Source organism: Mytilus galloprovincialis, chromosome 9 (assembly GCF_965363235.1).
Source record: "Mytilus galloprovincialis chromosome 9, xbMytGall1.hap1.1, whole genome shotgun sequence".
Lineage (NCBI taxonomy): Eukaryota > Metazoa > Mollusca > Bivalvia > Mytilida > Mytilidae > Mytilus > Mytilus galloprovincialis.
In genome coordinates, this window is record NC_134846.1 from 15,198,715 (window position 1) to 15,214,101 (window position 15,387).

General features: G+C 34.2%; 1 protein-coding gene and 1 long non-coding RNA gene across 2 annotated transcripts in view; one reads left to right on the forward strand and one right to left on the reverse strand.

The window, feature by feature from the left end:
* The window catches only part of LOC143046495 (MAM and LDL-receptor class A domain-containing protein 1-like), a 139,175-nt gene extending 130,346 nt beyond the window's left edge, over nucleotides 1–8,829 (reverse strand). The window contains exon 1 of the mRNA XM_076219652.1: nucleotides 8,567–8,829. Within this exon, the coding sequence (XP_076075767.1) occupies nucleotides 8,567–8,648 (82 nt within the window). The 5' untranslated portion in view covers nucleotides 8,649–8,829. The remainder of the gene's footprint in view (nucleotides 1–8,566) is intronic.
* A 2,001-nt stretch (nucleotides 8,830–10,830) lies between these two features.
* On the forward strand, nucleotides 10,831–12,794 carry LOC143044496 (uncharacterized). The gene is made up of 3 exons (XR_012968691.1): nucleotides 10,831–10,929; nucleotides 11,711–11,838; nucleotides 12,429–12,794. It is a non-coding gene; the product is annotated as an uncharacterized LOC143044496 (long non-coding RNA).
* The last annotated feature ends 2,593 nt before the right edge of the window (nucleotides 12,795–15,387 follow it).

Sequence of the window (15,387 nt, forward strand, 5' to 3'; positions counted from 1 at the left end):
ACTAAAACACATTCTAAACCCCATCCTTGAACTTGTTTGTCATATTGGAGTCTTCATTAAGCAGTCTTTAGAACTGAGGGAGTCAGACCCGTGTCAGACAAGCTTATGATGGTGTTTTGTATATAAATTTATAATTGAACTCTAATATGTTCTATTATTCTATATATTGTATTTAATTACCTTGTATTGCATTGTATTGTAAAAAAAATGTTTGATTGTATTATTGCTTGACCCCTATGGGTTTAATTTTGCAATAAAGATTTATATGTACATAAACTAAAAGTAGATAAACTCAGATTCAAATGTAGTACGTCAGACGCGCTTTTCGTCTACAAAAGAATAATCAGTGACGTTTAAATGGAAAAAAGGCCACATTATGTTCGAAGTTGAAAGCATTGAGGAATCAAAATTCCAAAAGGTTTCTGCAAAACCGATGAACAAGAACAACATATTAACATTCACTTTTATGAAAAAAGTTTAGAAAATCAATAATAAAATAATGCGGATGATACAGATAAATTGTTTTATTTTTTCTAATTAACAATCGTATATTTTAAAGAAATCAATGTTATAAGAAACATGCAAATACATGCATGTTGTTTCATGTTATTATTAATCGAGATAATTATAGAAAAAAAATCAACAAATATTAATTTCTTAAAAATGTACGATTGTTGTTTAGAAAAAAAAAAAAAAACAATTGATCTGTAGAAGCTTATAAACTGAAATTTAAAAAATGTCTATCATTGTTGAAAATTGATAAAAAAAAAAAAAAGAAAAACTAGAGGCTCTAAAGAGCCTGTGTCGCTCACCTTGGTCTTGTGCATATTAAACAATGGACACGGATAAATTCATGACATAATTGTGTTTTGGTGATAGTGATGTGTTTGTAGATCTTACTTTACTGAACATTCTTGTTGCTACAATTATCTCTATCTATAATGAACTTGGCCCAGTAATTACAGTGGAAAATATTTTCTAAAAATTAACAAAAATTTATGAAAAATGTTAAAAATTAACTATAAAGGGCAATAACTCCTTAAGGGGTCAATTGACTATTTTGGTCATGCAAAACTTATTTGTAGATCTTATTTTGCTGAACGTTATTGCTGTATACAGTTTATCTCTATCTATAATAATATTCAAGATAATAACAAAAAACGGCAAAATTTCCTTAAAATTACCGATTCAGGACAGTAACCTGACAACAGGTTGTCCGATCCATGTGAAAACATCAGGGCAGATAGATCTTGACCTGATAAACAATTAAACCCTGTCAGATTTTCTCCTAATGCTTCGGTTTTTGAGTTATAAGCCAAAAACTGCATTTTACCTCTATGTTCTATTATTAGCCGTGGCAGCCATTTTGGTTGATTGGCCAGGTCACGCCACACATTTTTTAAACAAGTTACCCCAATGATGACTGTGGCCAAGTTTAGTTTAATTTGGCCCAGTAGTTTCAGAGAAGAAGATTTTTGTAAAAGATTACCAAGATTTACGAAAAAATGGTTAAGAACTGACTATAAAGGGCAATAACTCCTTCAGGGGTCAACTGACCATTTTGGTCATGCTGACTTATTTGTAAATCTTACTTTGCTGAACATTATTGCTGTTTACAGTTTATCTCTATCTATAATAATATTCAAGATAATAATCAAAAAAAGCAAAATTTCCTTAAAATTACCAATTCAGGGGCAGCAACCCAACAACAGGTTGTCCGATTCATCTGAAAATTTCAGGCAGGATAGATTTGACCTGATAAACACTTTTATCGCTGACAGATTTGCTCTAAATGCCTTGGTTTTTGAGTTATAAGCCAAAAACTGCATTTTACCCCTATGTTCTATTTTTAGCCACGGCGGCCATCTTGGTTGGTTGGCCGGGTCACGCCACACATTTTTTAAACAAGATACCCCAATGATGATTGTGGCCAAGTTTGGATTAATTTGGCCCAGTAGTTTCAGAGGAGAAGATTTTTGTAAAAGATAACTAAGATTTACGAAAATGGTTAAAAATTGACTATAAAGGTCAATAACTCCTAAAGGGGTCAACTGACCATTTTGGTCATGTTGACTTATTTGTAAATCTTACTTTGCTGAACATTATTGCTGTTTACAGTTTATCTCTATCTATAATAATATTCAAGATAATAGCCAAAAACAGCAAAAATTACCTAAAATTACCAGTTCAGGGGCAGCAACCCAATAACGGGTTGTCGGATTCATCTGAAAATTTGAGGGCAGATAGATCTTGACCTGATAAACAATTTTACCCCATGTCAAATTTGCTCTAAATGCTTTGGTTTTTGAGTTATAAGCCAAAAACTGCATTTTACCCCTATGTTCTATTTTTAGCCATGGCGGCCATCTTGGTTGGTTGGCCGGGTCACGCCACACATTTTTTAAACTAGATACCCCAATGATGATTGTGGCCAAGTTTGGTTTAATTTGGCCCATTAGTTTCAGAGGAGATGATTTTTGTAAAAGTTAACGACGACGGACGACAGACGACGGACGACGACGACGGACGACGGACGCCAAGTGATGGGAAAAGCTCACTTGGCCCGTCGGGCCAGGTGAGCTAAAAAGAGAAAAGAATCATGTGTACATGCACATCTAAAGATCTTTCAGGTAAGGCAAAAATAAAAAAATATGTGTCCACTATTACATCTTTAAATGAATAGAGGAGGAAGTTAGGGATTTTTTTTTACATTGAGTCTGAGAAATTCTGACTTTAACAGTGCCTATTAAAAATTGAAAAAAAAACACCTTTAAGTTAGGCTATTTCAAAGTTTAAAATATAGGGTAGGTGGGGAAATAAGAAACACACATTTTTTTTTCTTCATTTGGCCTAACAAACCTTCAAGTGTTCTAGCATAATCCTAAGCATGTGTAAAATTTCCAAAAAATATACCCAATATTACACACTAAGTTTTCGAGTTCATCGGTTTGCATTCACTATAGAAATATCGTCTTTTCGTAAATACTAGTATACAACTATTTAAAAGTCGTAACTGTGCAGGCCTAAACATTAAACAAAACTTCGTTTATTCAGCAGGTTATCCGTTAAAACATTATTAACGCATCTTTATACAATTTTAAGGAAAGGTTGTCTAGATTCTTGCACATGAATTTTCTACTTCGTATCTGGTAGGATGGGTTCAAATGGAAGTCTTACCCACAAACCAACATTCCTGTTAGAATTGTTTTACATTTGTCATTTCGATGCTATAGCTTATGCGGTATGGACTTTGCTCATTGATGAAGACCGTACGGAGACCTATAGCTGTTAATTTCTGTGTCATTTATCTCATTAATTGGCAATCATACCACATTTTTTTTTATGATAAATGCTAGATGCTTTGCTATACAAGAGTGCACACGCTGAAATGTCTCGCCTTCTATACTAATCATTGATATTATGTTGATAGTCCTAAGTATAAAGCTTAGTTTTATTACAACTGTCTCATAAACTTAACATTAACCAAGATAACTAAACAAAGACCAATGAACCTTGAAAATGAGGTCAAGGTCAGATGAACCATGCCAGGCAGACATGTACAGCTAACAATGCTTCTATACAACATATATAGTTGACCCATTACTTATAGTTTAAGAAAAATAGACCAAAACACAAAAACTTAACACTGTGCAATGAACCGTGAAAATGAGGTCACCGTCAAATAAAACCTGCGCGACTGACATAAAGATCATAAAATATTTCCATACACCAAATATAGTTGACCTATGGCATACAGTATTAGATAAAAAGACCAAAACTCAAAAACTTAACTTTGACCACTGAACCATGAAAATGAGGTCAAGGTCAGATGACATCTGCCAGCTAGACATGAACACCTTACCATCATTCCATACAACAAATATAGTAGACCTATTGCATATAGTATGAGAAAAACAGACCAAAACACAAAAATTTAACTATAACCACTGAACCATGAAAATGAGGTCAAGGTCAGATGACACCTGCCAGTTGAACATGTACACCTTACAGTCCTTCCATACACCGAATATACTAGCCCTATTGCTTATAGTATCTGAGATATGGACTTGACCACCAAAACTTAACCTTGATCACTGATCTATGAAATGAGGTCGAGGTCAAGTGAAAACTGTCTGACAGACATGAGGACCTTGCAAGGTACGCACATACCAAATATAGTTATCCTATTACTTATAATAAGAGAGAATTCAACATTACAAAAAATTTGAACTTTTTTTTCAAGTGGTCACTGAACCATGAAAATGAGGTCAAGGACATTGGACATGTGACTGATGGAAACCTCATAACATGAAGCATCTATATACAAAGTATGAAGCATCCAGGTCTTCCACCTTCTGAAATATAAAGCTTTTAAGAAGTGAGCTAACACCGCCGCCGCCGCCGTAGCCGCCGCCGCCGCCAGATCACTATCCCTATGTCGAGCTTTCTGCAACAAAAGTTGCAGGCTCGACAAAAACTACATACATAACTGTTGAAGTTTTAAATTGACTTTTAAACAATGTTATTCACTGTAAAATAAAACATCCTATTACCGACTGGTTATTTTTACTATCACGTACAGTGTACATTAGATTTTTTTCTTCGTTTCTGATTGCCATTGGACCATTCCAGTTAATGTCTGCTAAAGGGGGATGGAATGGATGGTCCTTTCTGAGGGGTGTAAAATTTATACATCTTAGGGGGGGGGTATTTTTTTTTTCATCTGACACGTACAATTATACGCAAAAAACTTCTGAGGGTCTTGCAGTAGTAAATAGTTGGCAAGGTAAAAATAATTACATCTTAGGGGTTACAAAAATGCCTCTGTCAGATCATATGGGTGCTTTGGTATCTAAACAGTTTCGTATCATACATTATCTGGTATCGAAAATATACTAACTAGTCATATATTATGTACTTAATGAAAGTTTACCAGGGATGGAAGGTATCTTCTGACAGGTTGAAGTGTCAGCAAAATTTTGATGGGTACAATCATTGCAATAATTTTTCCCCATGAAAGCCCATCCACCCAATATGAACAGAAACTCTACTTCTGATAGGTCTTAATTTTTAGATCTGATAGGTAGTTTTTCATGATATTTTTAAAAAGATACGCATAAAAAAATTCTCCCCATTCGTCCCCACCTGTCAGAAATTAACTGGAATTGCCCATTGTAATACCACGGAATTTTTTATAGTGTACAGTTGATTTTGATCTGTATAACCTTTTGCATCTGTCGTACTAATGTCTGGATATACATAAAATCTATATATAGGGTGTGAATAATACGTCACCATTACAAACAACTTTTAGACCAAAACTTTTGTCGGAGAGCATAATTCTATTGCAAAATCGGCTATCTCCGAGAACTTCGTGTTACAAGAAGTACTCAGTCGGCAAGGCCGCTGCCTTGTTACACAGAGGTCCCGGGTTCGAGTCCAGGAGAGACAAACTGATTCCGTACGTAGAATCGTGTTTTCCGGTTACATTTTGCGCCAAACTAAAAAATATCACGGTGGTTATAAAGGAATTGTGGCTAGGGTTTGTGTTCGAGATACTTCATGGTATGGTGACTTTTGAGGGGGGATTGCTTCCCTTTATTAATAGATGTTTAGTGAGTCCAATTATTTGTATAGTCTAACTATACTAATCCTTGGTCAGCCGTAAGCGGTTGGGCTAAGGAAGTACTTCGTTGGGTTGGTCACTTAAAGCGCTGTCTTGTAACACAGAGGTCCCGGAGGAGATATTTTATAATGAAAGTTATGCTTTCCGATTACTATTGGAATACAGAGGTCCCGGAGAAGACCAGATATTTTATAATGAAAGTTATGCTTTCCGATTGGAATCATGAGATTCTTTTCAAGATGAACTCTATTTTTATTGCTACTGTAACTTTACAGCTAATTTCCTACAGCTTGTAGAGTAAAACTTTGGTTAATTGTGTATAACTGAATGGAAAAATGAAAAAAAAGGCTTGCTTTGTTTGTATAAACGTTTGCTCAAGCTTTTTATTAAGGTTCATCATAACCTTTTGGCTAAAATGGCCGTATTTACACCCCAAATTTTACTCCGAGTACAGACTAACCTATACACCTGCAACAGTTTTAAGGGATGGCAGGAACTAGATATATAAATTTCAAATGCATTTTATGTTTCAGAAAATTATAAACTTTTCTAGATTTTGCTATCCATTTTTTTTCGTTCCTGCAGAAGGTGCAACAATTGACTAAGTAGTGAAAACGACTGAGAAGCTCCCCTCATATACAGTCCGCCAAAAGTTAAGCACCACCTACTTTTATTGCATCGATTTTTTTTTCAAATTTAAAAAATCAATTGTTCCTCGAAAAATAGAAAACAATCATATAGCAATTTTGCTAATGTATACCATAAACAAACCACAAATTTAATTTTGGTCACTTATGAAGGTTCTATGCATATAGGTTTTTCGTTCATAGAAATAGTGTAAATTACACAATTAAGAAATGGAATTTAAGTTTCACTGTGATTTTATTTTTTTACAACAATTAATCACCCAATACCATTAAAATTTTCTACACATAATCTTTGGTATGTTTGGCAAATTTAATGTCAATATTTGAGTCAATAGCATGTGTAACAACCTCATTTCCGGTACAGTTTCATAACACGACCTATCTTTCTCGGTACAAGCCTTCAAAACTTTAGTTGAGGAAATCTGTTGCATTAAACAACAAATGCCACTTTTAAATCGACAAACTTTTGTAAAGGTGAATCTCTGCGATTGAGATTTCCGACAATGGCATCTCAGACGTGTTTGATAGGGTTCATGCATGGAGTCAAGGAAGGCCAAAAATTAGTGTAAATGGCTGGTTGCTCTTTGGACTCGGTTAAAATTCTTGCCCTGCGTGGTATAGCGTTGTCATTCAGGTACAAGTGTCTTAACAATGTTGACGCAAGTGGGGGATTACTAAAATGACGGACTACAATATGTTAAGGCACCAAATCTCTGTATGTCTGTCCGTTTATGTTACCCTGCAGAATATGCATACCCAGCTTATAACGGTATAAGAAGCAACCCCGTACTGGAACACAACCAGCAATGTATGCAGTCCTTGTGCAAATATTGTTTTTGGTCATAGGCCGTTTTTTTCCCCTGCGAAATTCGTATTATGGCGTCTTCTGGCAGTAAAGGAAACTGACTCCCATCTGACCAATGAGTGTTTTGTCAGGTTCTTATGTTCATTATCCCATTTAAACCTGACGGTAGAGTGCCTGCTTGAAGGTACAGGTCTCTATACACCACGACGTGCTCTTCGTTTGCCTCTATAAAGTCGACGGACCAATGTACGAACGCTTACACGACCACCTGGAGAAACAGTGTATTTATAAACGCACATATGACCTTTGATAAAAGGTTGGTTGACTGCTTTATCGGAGTGCAATCTTTTTGGTTGTAATGAATTTTTTTAGTGTATGTTAAAGGTAATTCATAACACCAAACATTAATATTTTTTTTGCAATAGTTAAAAAAATATTGCCAGGTATGATTTCGGTGGTGCTTAACTTTTGGCGGACTGTATATAATCAATGTTGTGAGTAGTATTGATTTAAATGGACAATAGATGGACAATAGACACCTGTACAGTGGCGGATCCAGAGGGGGGGTTCCGGGGGTCCGCACCCCCCCTTTATTTTGGCCGATCAATGCATTTGAATCGGGACATATGTTTGCACCCCCCTGCACCCCCCCTTTGCCCTGGGCTAGCACCCCCCCTTTCGAAAATTCCTGCATCCGCCACTGCTGTAAACAATAGGTGATTTACCATAACAGGTTTAAACTGTGTAACTGAGTAGACCGTATCAAATGAAACTCGGGTGTTTGTTTATTTTGCTATCTTCTGCAGACTGGAAAAAAATGAACATCAAAATCCAGGTAAGTTTTTAATTTTCTGAAACGTAGACTTCATATAACTTTATCTAGTTCCTGCCATGCCTTAGGGAGCTACCATTTGATTTTTAGGGGGGGGGGGGGGGCTAGGATGAAAAATTTTGTCCTGCATTTTTTTTAGTTGAAATCTCTGTCCTGCCTTTTTATTTTTCACTCTATTCGGTCCTGCTTTTTTTTTTATTAGTTTGTCCTGACTTTTTTTCATAAATTGTCATCCTGCTTTTTTTTTTTGGCAAAGTGTCTCATCCTGCCTTTTTTTTTTTACTCAGAACTCCTGTCCTGCCTATTTTTTTCAAATTTCATCCTAGCCCCCCCATAAAAATCAAATGGTAGCTCCCTTAAAACTTTCCTGGGTGTACCAGTTTGTCTGTACTCATAGTAATTTTGGAGGTGTAAACACGGCCATATTTTTCAATTTCTTATGATGAACCTTAGATTCACATCTTCAAACAATAAATATAGGCAAACTTAAACCTGTAAATATTAAAGTTGAGTTCAATGGGATGTTATCTAAATTACTATTGTACAATATTTAAATAAAGCAAGCAAGCTAACCAAAGTCTTGCTCTACGTGCATTAGGAATTTTATAGTAATCGAGTAAAAGTTCACTACTTAAATCTAAAATTATTCTACTCACGTGAGTACTGTTGTGGAATCTCTCTCGATGTAGTCGAACAAATCGTCCAAAATACCAACACACAAAACAACGTAATTTTCATTTTGAAAATTATAAAGACACCAGAAGTATTAACTGGCCAAACAGTCAATGTCTTGTTATTGGTCGTCGTATGTTATATGTCTGTAGAACTCTATCCTGTCTTTTGCTCGTCGTATGTTATATATCTGTAGAAATCTATCCTATATATCATTAGGTTTCTATAAGTTCTGTTTTATATGACCCGGAACCATTCACCGGTGCGCTCGTATTTTCCCCGAAGTATATCATCGACAACAATAATAACAAGAGCTTTTTAATTTTCATCTCTTAACAAGTAATTTCACTTACAGGTATTTAAAACATACTCACCCCTTCTCGTCCAATGAAAAGTCAGTTTTTTTCCCTCTAAATTTCATAGTACATGGTTTTCCATGCACTATGAAATGCTATACATGAATGACTTTTCTTTGTCAGTTAATTATGAAAGTGGACTCTAAATAACTGCACTAACAAAGTGTACAATTCCCTGAGGCATTTTCCATGGGGGAAAAAGTCTTTTGATTAAAGGTGAAAGGATTAAAACAAAACATTTTTAATTTTGAAAATTTTCATACATTTTCTAATGAAACACATACATGTATATAAAATTATAAACAAAAATAATTGGGGTAACTTAAGGATATAGGTAAAATAGTATTTATTTAATTTATATACCTGACATAGAGGGATTTTTCTTTCAAGAAAACAATGCCAGACTGCTGATATATACAACAAAGGCTTTTTTCAGAGAAACACAATACATGTAAATTTATCAATAAAAAGTAAACATTTAATGTTGAATGGTCTGAATTTAAATATTTATACGAAGAGTTTTATATTTATAAAAAAAAAAATCAAATTTCAAAAAGGGAATTTATATAATATTGTGTTGCTTTTTAAAAGAGAAAAATCTCAAGATAAATAAGTACTAAATTTTACCTGAAGCAGAAGAAAAACAGTTTATCCATTTGATCCTGACAAACTATGTCAGAGCTATTTCATTCCATCCATTGAAATGATGATTACCTATGTTTTACATATAGTTCATTATAAAAAGTGAACTCTTATTTAGGTTTGAATATTACAATGGGAAAGGATAATTTTGTAAGGCCACTCGAAAGTGTGAATATATTCTAAATTGGTCAGACAATACTTGGTCATGTTTTATGAAGATTTAAGCCCTCGGCTTCGCCTTGGGCTTAAATCTTCATAACATATGACCAAGTATAGTCTAACCTGTAATACTACAGGGTAAAATCTGGGGCCTTAAATCTAATCAAAACATATTGTAAATTAAACAACGTATTAACGTGTTGATTGTCTTTAAAAATTCAACCGTAATGTATATTCATATACTAGTAGTAGGTATGTGTTAAATTTGAATAACACTGTAAAGTACAGTCATGCGTGTGAAAACGACATCGCAACATTAGCCAAAACTATATTTTCAAACTATTGTTTATTCATTATAGGTAAATGATATATATATACATGTATATACATGTTTCAAACGGGGTAGCACATCGTCATTTTTACACAGAAATGTTGTTAACCGTGCCCGGAAATTTAAAAATGATCCATGTAAACTTGTCGCTCCTTTAAATAAACTTATTCTAAAAGGTTACCTATTCAACACTGTAGTAAGATCATTGAATATTGTTTTTATTCGTATAAATATTGATTTTGTTATCAGTAAATTAAAAGCTAACTAAATATTACTAGTATGTTATATACAGTGGGATTTCCAGTGACACTAGAACAATAGAAAAATCACTCTTCTTATGAAAGAGATAGAAAAGGTAGAAAAAAGGAGAGACAATTTACGCATAAAAACCGATATTCATAAAAATATATATCAAACCTTTAGTATATGTAAATGTATAGTAAATGTAGTTTCGTCACAAGAATTTTTCAAAGTTGGGTCATTTTGTCTATATGAATGTCGGTAAATTCGCATGATCGAGCACACCGACAAGTGTATCGTTGGGACAACTCAATATAATGAAATCAATATACGTGACAAATTACCTAATCTGAAGTTTATTAAAATCATCATAACATAATTGATCAACACATTATATTTGAAAAACATGAGTCCTATAATATAAGACTTTAAAGGTTCATATCATTTACATTCAACGTTTTTATTGGATTTTTTTTTACTACAATGTAACCTCGAGGTTAAACGTTGGTGGTAAAATAACCTCATTGGTTGATATCTTTGGCGGAAGTACATGTGATACATCCTCATTCTTTCAATATCCAAGCTGTGGGAAGGTCGTGCTCCACGTGTTGTCGGCAAAGTAACTATATTCTTTAACTTTTACTTACATTTGCCTTGGTGGCTTTAAGACCTTGGTGGTCATTTATATATGCCTTGGTGGCAAAAGACCTAGGTGGTCATTTATATATGCCTTGGTGGCAATAGACCTAGGTGGTCATTTTTATATGCCTTGGTGGCAATAGACCTAGGTGGTCATTTTTATGATTTTTTACATTTGCCTTGATGGCAACAATGAATTAAAAATACTAGCCTTGGGGGCGTCAAGACCTTGGTGGTCATTTATATTTGCCTTGGCGGCTTCTTGATAGAACTAGATGGTAATGTTTGACCTTGGTGGCAAAAATGTTTTGGGATTTAGACCTTAATAGGTAGTTATTATCAACCCAGGTGGTCAGATATTTGTTATGCCGTGGGCCGGTTAAACGCAGGGCAAAGTGCTATCGCTATATAAAATATATGTGGAAGTGGGGGCTCTGGCCATTTTGGAAAATTGTAGTTGAAAGGAGAATAAATTGTTTATAGGGTAAATAGTTTCTTTTGTTACTTTTGACTGTGTTGTGGACTTTTCATTTATTTTTACATCGTACATATAATACTGATAGAAATGCTATTTAAAGACTTTGTTAGAAAAGAATAGAATTATTGAGAAAGTGGAATAATTTAGTGTGACATGTCACTTGATATTCATGTTTTTTTTATCGGAGTGATGTGTATTGAATTATAAGGTGTCTTCGTCGAGGTCCGCGTTCAGCGGTCTGTTTGATTGTACATAGAATTGAATAGAATGTTTTTGTTTTCAGATGGTGTTACCTACAGCTTTGACAGGGTGACGAATGAAGGAGAAGTAATATGACATTGCACGATGATTCATGTCAATGAATTCGAACAACCTTTTTAAAAGGAAAGGATTTTTTCTAATCAGAATATGGTGAGAACAAATTACAATTGAAGTAATGTTTTGATTTCTGAAAATAGGAAAATAATGAATGGGAAAAATATTGATACTACACTAAATTATGTATGTCTGTGTTGAGAAAGGCAGAAGATGCCAATATGGCACGGTACTAAAAAAAAAAAAAAAAAAAAAATCTGTGATGGAAGCAGCTTTATGTTCAAATGAACCTATTTAAAAGTAATGCTAATAATTTTTCCGTAATTTCATGATGTTTTCTATTGATTGTGTACTTAATTTCATTGATGTGTTGAAATATGTCACTAAAATCTTTTTGTCATGGGAGATTAAATAATGGTTGCAATATTTTTGTTTGTTTTGTTTTATCTAAATTAATAAATAAATATAATGTTGAATGATTTTGTATACTAGTACAAATGTATACTTAAATTTTATGTATGGTTATATTTTTTAATTTAAATTTCTTTGTCTACAGTTCGAGGGACACTGATTCCCTAGTGGTTTTCCACGTGGATTGTAGGCAAAGGGATTTTTCCTTTTCAAAGTGTGACTAATGCTGTCTTTAGTACAAATAAACACTTTGTTATTGGTTAATATATTTTCAGCAGACATGTGAAGAATCGAGTGGAAATACAATTGTCAATGTTCCTGATTATGAAGTAAAAAGTGTGTTTGATTCAACAACAGTAAAGAAAGAGACAAGCCAGCATAGTTTACACTTGGAGGTTAAGTCCCTTTGCTTACAAGCTTTCCACATGCTGAAGATGTTATTAGAATAATGACAATGTTCATTTTGATATGAGTTCATTGCCTTAACTCAACTTTTAAAAGTCCGTATGTGGTCAAATTCATGAGAATTTATTGAATTATGAACGATTTATAAAGAACTGTTTACATGCATCTTTAAATGTTTAGAAGTGTTTTAACGTAATTGTAAAAGGAATAATATTTAATAAAAGTGTTGAATTTGTTTTGAGTATTGGGAATACTATTCCTTAAGGGAAAGCCTTGTTAGTGGTGTATTTTGAGATTGGCCTGCAAATATGCTGTATGGACTATAGAGTTTTCTATGCCCATAACTTAACATGAACTGGATGCAAGATTATATCAATCACTGAGGATATGTGTATAACCTCATTGGTTGATATCTTTGGCGGAAGTACATGTGATACATCCTCATTCTTTCAATATCCAAGTGGTGGTTGGTTTAAGGGCTATGTTTTGTCAGGCAATACATATTGCCTGTTTGGGTTGATGAGGTTCTTGATAAGTTCCCCCCTCTCCCACCCATAAGTACCAAAATGTGGATATGTTTTTATATTTATATTTCAATATTGGTATTGCATGTATGCATTTTGGGTTGATGAGCACGAGACAACATTAGAAAAACATGAGCATTACCATGGGATCATGTTGACAAAACAAACCTTTCGCTTTATCGATTTTCAAGGGAAAGGTCAATTAGGGCAAGTGTATTGGCATGTTTGTGTTTGCTTTTTCATTACAATGGTAAAAATAAGATTATATATCTCTGATGACAAAAATTTTGATTATAATGCTTCATTTTATGAGCTCCAGAGTAGTTTTATAACTGAAAAACAACTGTGCACTATATCTAGTGAGCTCTTCTGCATTGCATTGTGCATGGTAGTCCACATTTTGGTTTCTGAAACGTTAAGATATTATCTTGTATTCGGTTCTTTCCTCTAGAGTTTTCTATGCCCATAACTTAACATGAACTGGATGCAAGATTATATCAATCACTGAGGATATGTGTAAAAAAAATCCCAGAAAAATGTTGAATGATATTGTAAATGATATGAACCTTCGAATTCTTATAATATCGGAATAAAAAATATGTGATCCAAATTAACCATGCACGTGTGTTGCAGATGACTTTGCACTTTTATGAAGTATAGGGGGTAAGGTGTTTTTTCTTAATCAATATTATGATCCCAAATTTGAGGAATTTTGTTGGCAATACTTTAAAACAAACACTACATATAGGAAAGTTTATGTTAAATCTCAATGTATTAATTATTATGAAAAAACCTTCTCCCTCCCCCGGTTTGGCATGTAACGGTTTACACCTACTGAGGTGATTCGCACTAACTGCTTAAAAGGGGGCCGCTCCAGTCTTGCGTCAGTGATTTAGTATATACTAGTAATAAAAAAAAATATTGTCTCATACTGAAAGGGGCGACCGAGCAACCTGCACAGCCAAGCTTGTCTTGCAAAACAGCCAAGATTTATAAAACATTTCCAACAAAAACCTTCAGTTGGGCAATCTGACTGGAATCTAATTATCTCTACTGATAAATGATGCAACACTAATGACACATTTAAGTTTTGGAAGGATTTTATTCACAAAGAATGTTTCTCATTGATGTACATTTCTATGCTCTTATCTTTTCGGAGTTTATATTTGGAAATTAAAAATTGTTGCATGAAAGAGTCTAGCTCCACATTCCTATGCATATGATTGTCATATGTACGTGAGAATCATTCCATAAAACATCAGTTTGATATCCTTTCAATGCCAGACACTGTCTAGTGTGGAAAATCTGGCTAAACTTGTGCTGGATCAGACACTTGAATCTTAGGCCACACCAATTTGATCCCTTGTTCGACGGACCCGCCCGCACCTATTTTTTTCAAAACAGATTTTTTTTATTTTTTTTATATTCCCGCTTCCCGCATCCGGAATTGTAATCATGTCCATTTCCCGCACCGTTTTTGTTTTGTAAATATTATAAAAAGATATCAACATTTGTTAAATCACAGTCTAACCTGTATATAACGATTTTAAACATAAAAGCACCCCACCACACTGTGTAAATATCTGTGAGAATATTTGTTTCAGCATGAAACTTGGAGTGCTCCGATAAAAAGTTATAACAGCGGGTATTTCCGTGAAGAACAAAACATTGGTTTCTTTCCCCCTTACTTATATTCCCTATCAAAAAATGTTCGTTGTTAGAATAAAGTACAAAGAACTTCTGAAGGATTTACCTTCAACTGCAATTATATTGTATGCTGGCGAAACAAAACTATCCATAGCCGCTGCATGTTTATGCACCTGTCCTGATTGATTCAGGAGCATGTCGGTCAGCAGTTATCGTTTGTTGATGACCGTCAAATCAAAGCATATAAGGCAAGATCATAGAACGCAAGATATTTTTTTTTTATCGAGGACCTTGAATTTCAATATCGTTGTAAGCTGAACAGACATGTATATAACTACAACCAGGGACTTTCTATTCTAAGTATATACTTAGTATAGAAAGTCCCTGCTACAACGTTTGGGAGTGTTTAACTACTAAGGCATTGACCATAATGAACTCGTACGATCGGGTGACGTTAAAAAAAACGATCCAACAGCTGATTCAGCCGGTAACGAATTTCTGATATCATAAAAGACTTACAATAGGAAGGAAACTTCCTCTGCTTAATTGAGCCCCTAAATGAATGTGAATAGTTCAGTTTTATTCAAAATTGTCGAAAGCAAGTTAATCATGTTAAGCAATTAGTTTAACGGGCCATCCGGAACTGTTGGATTTTATT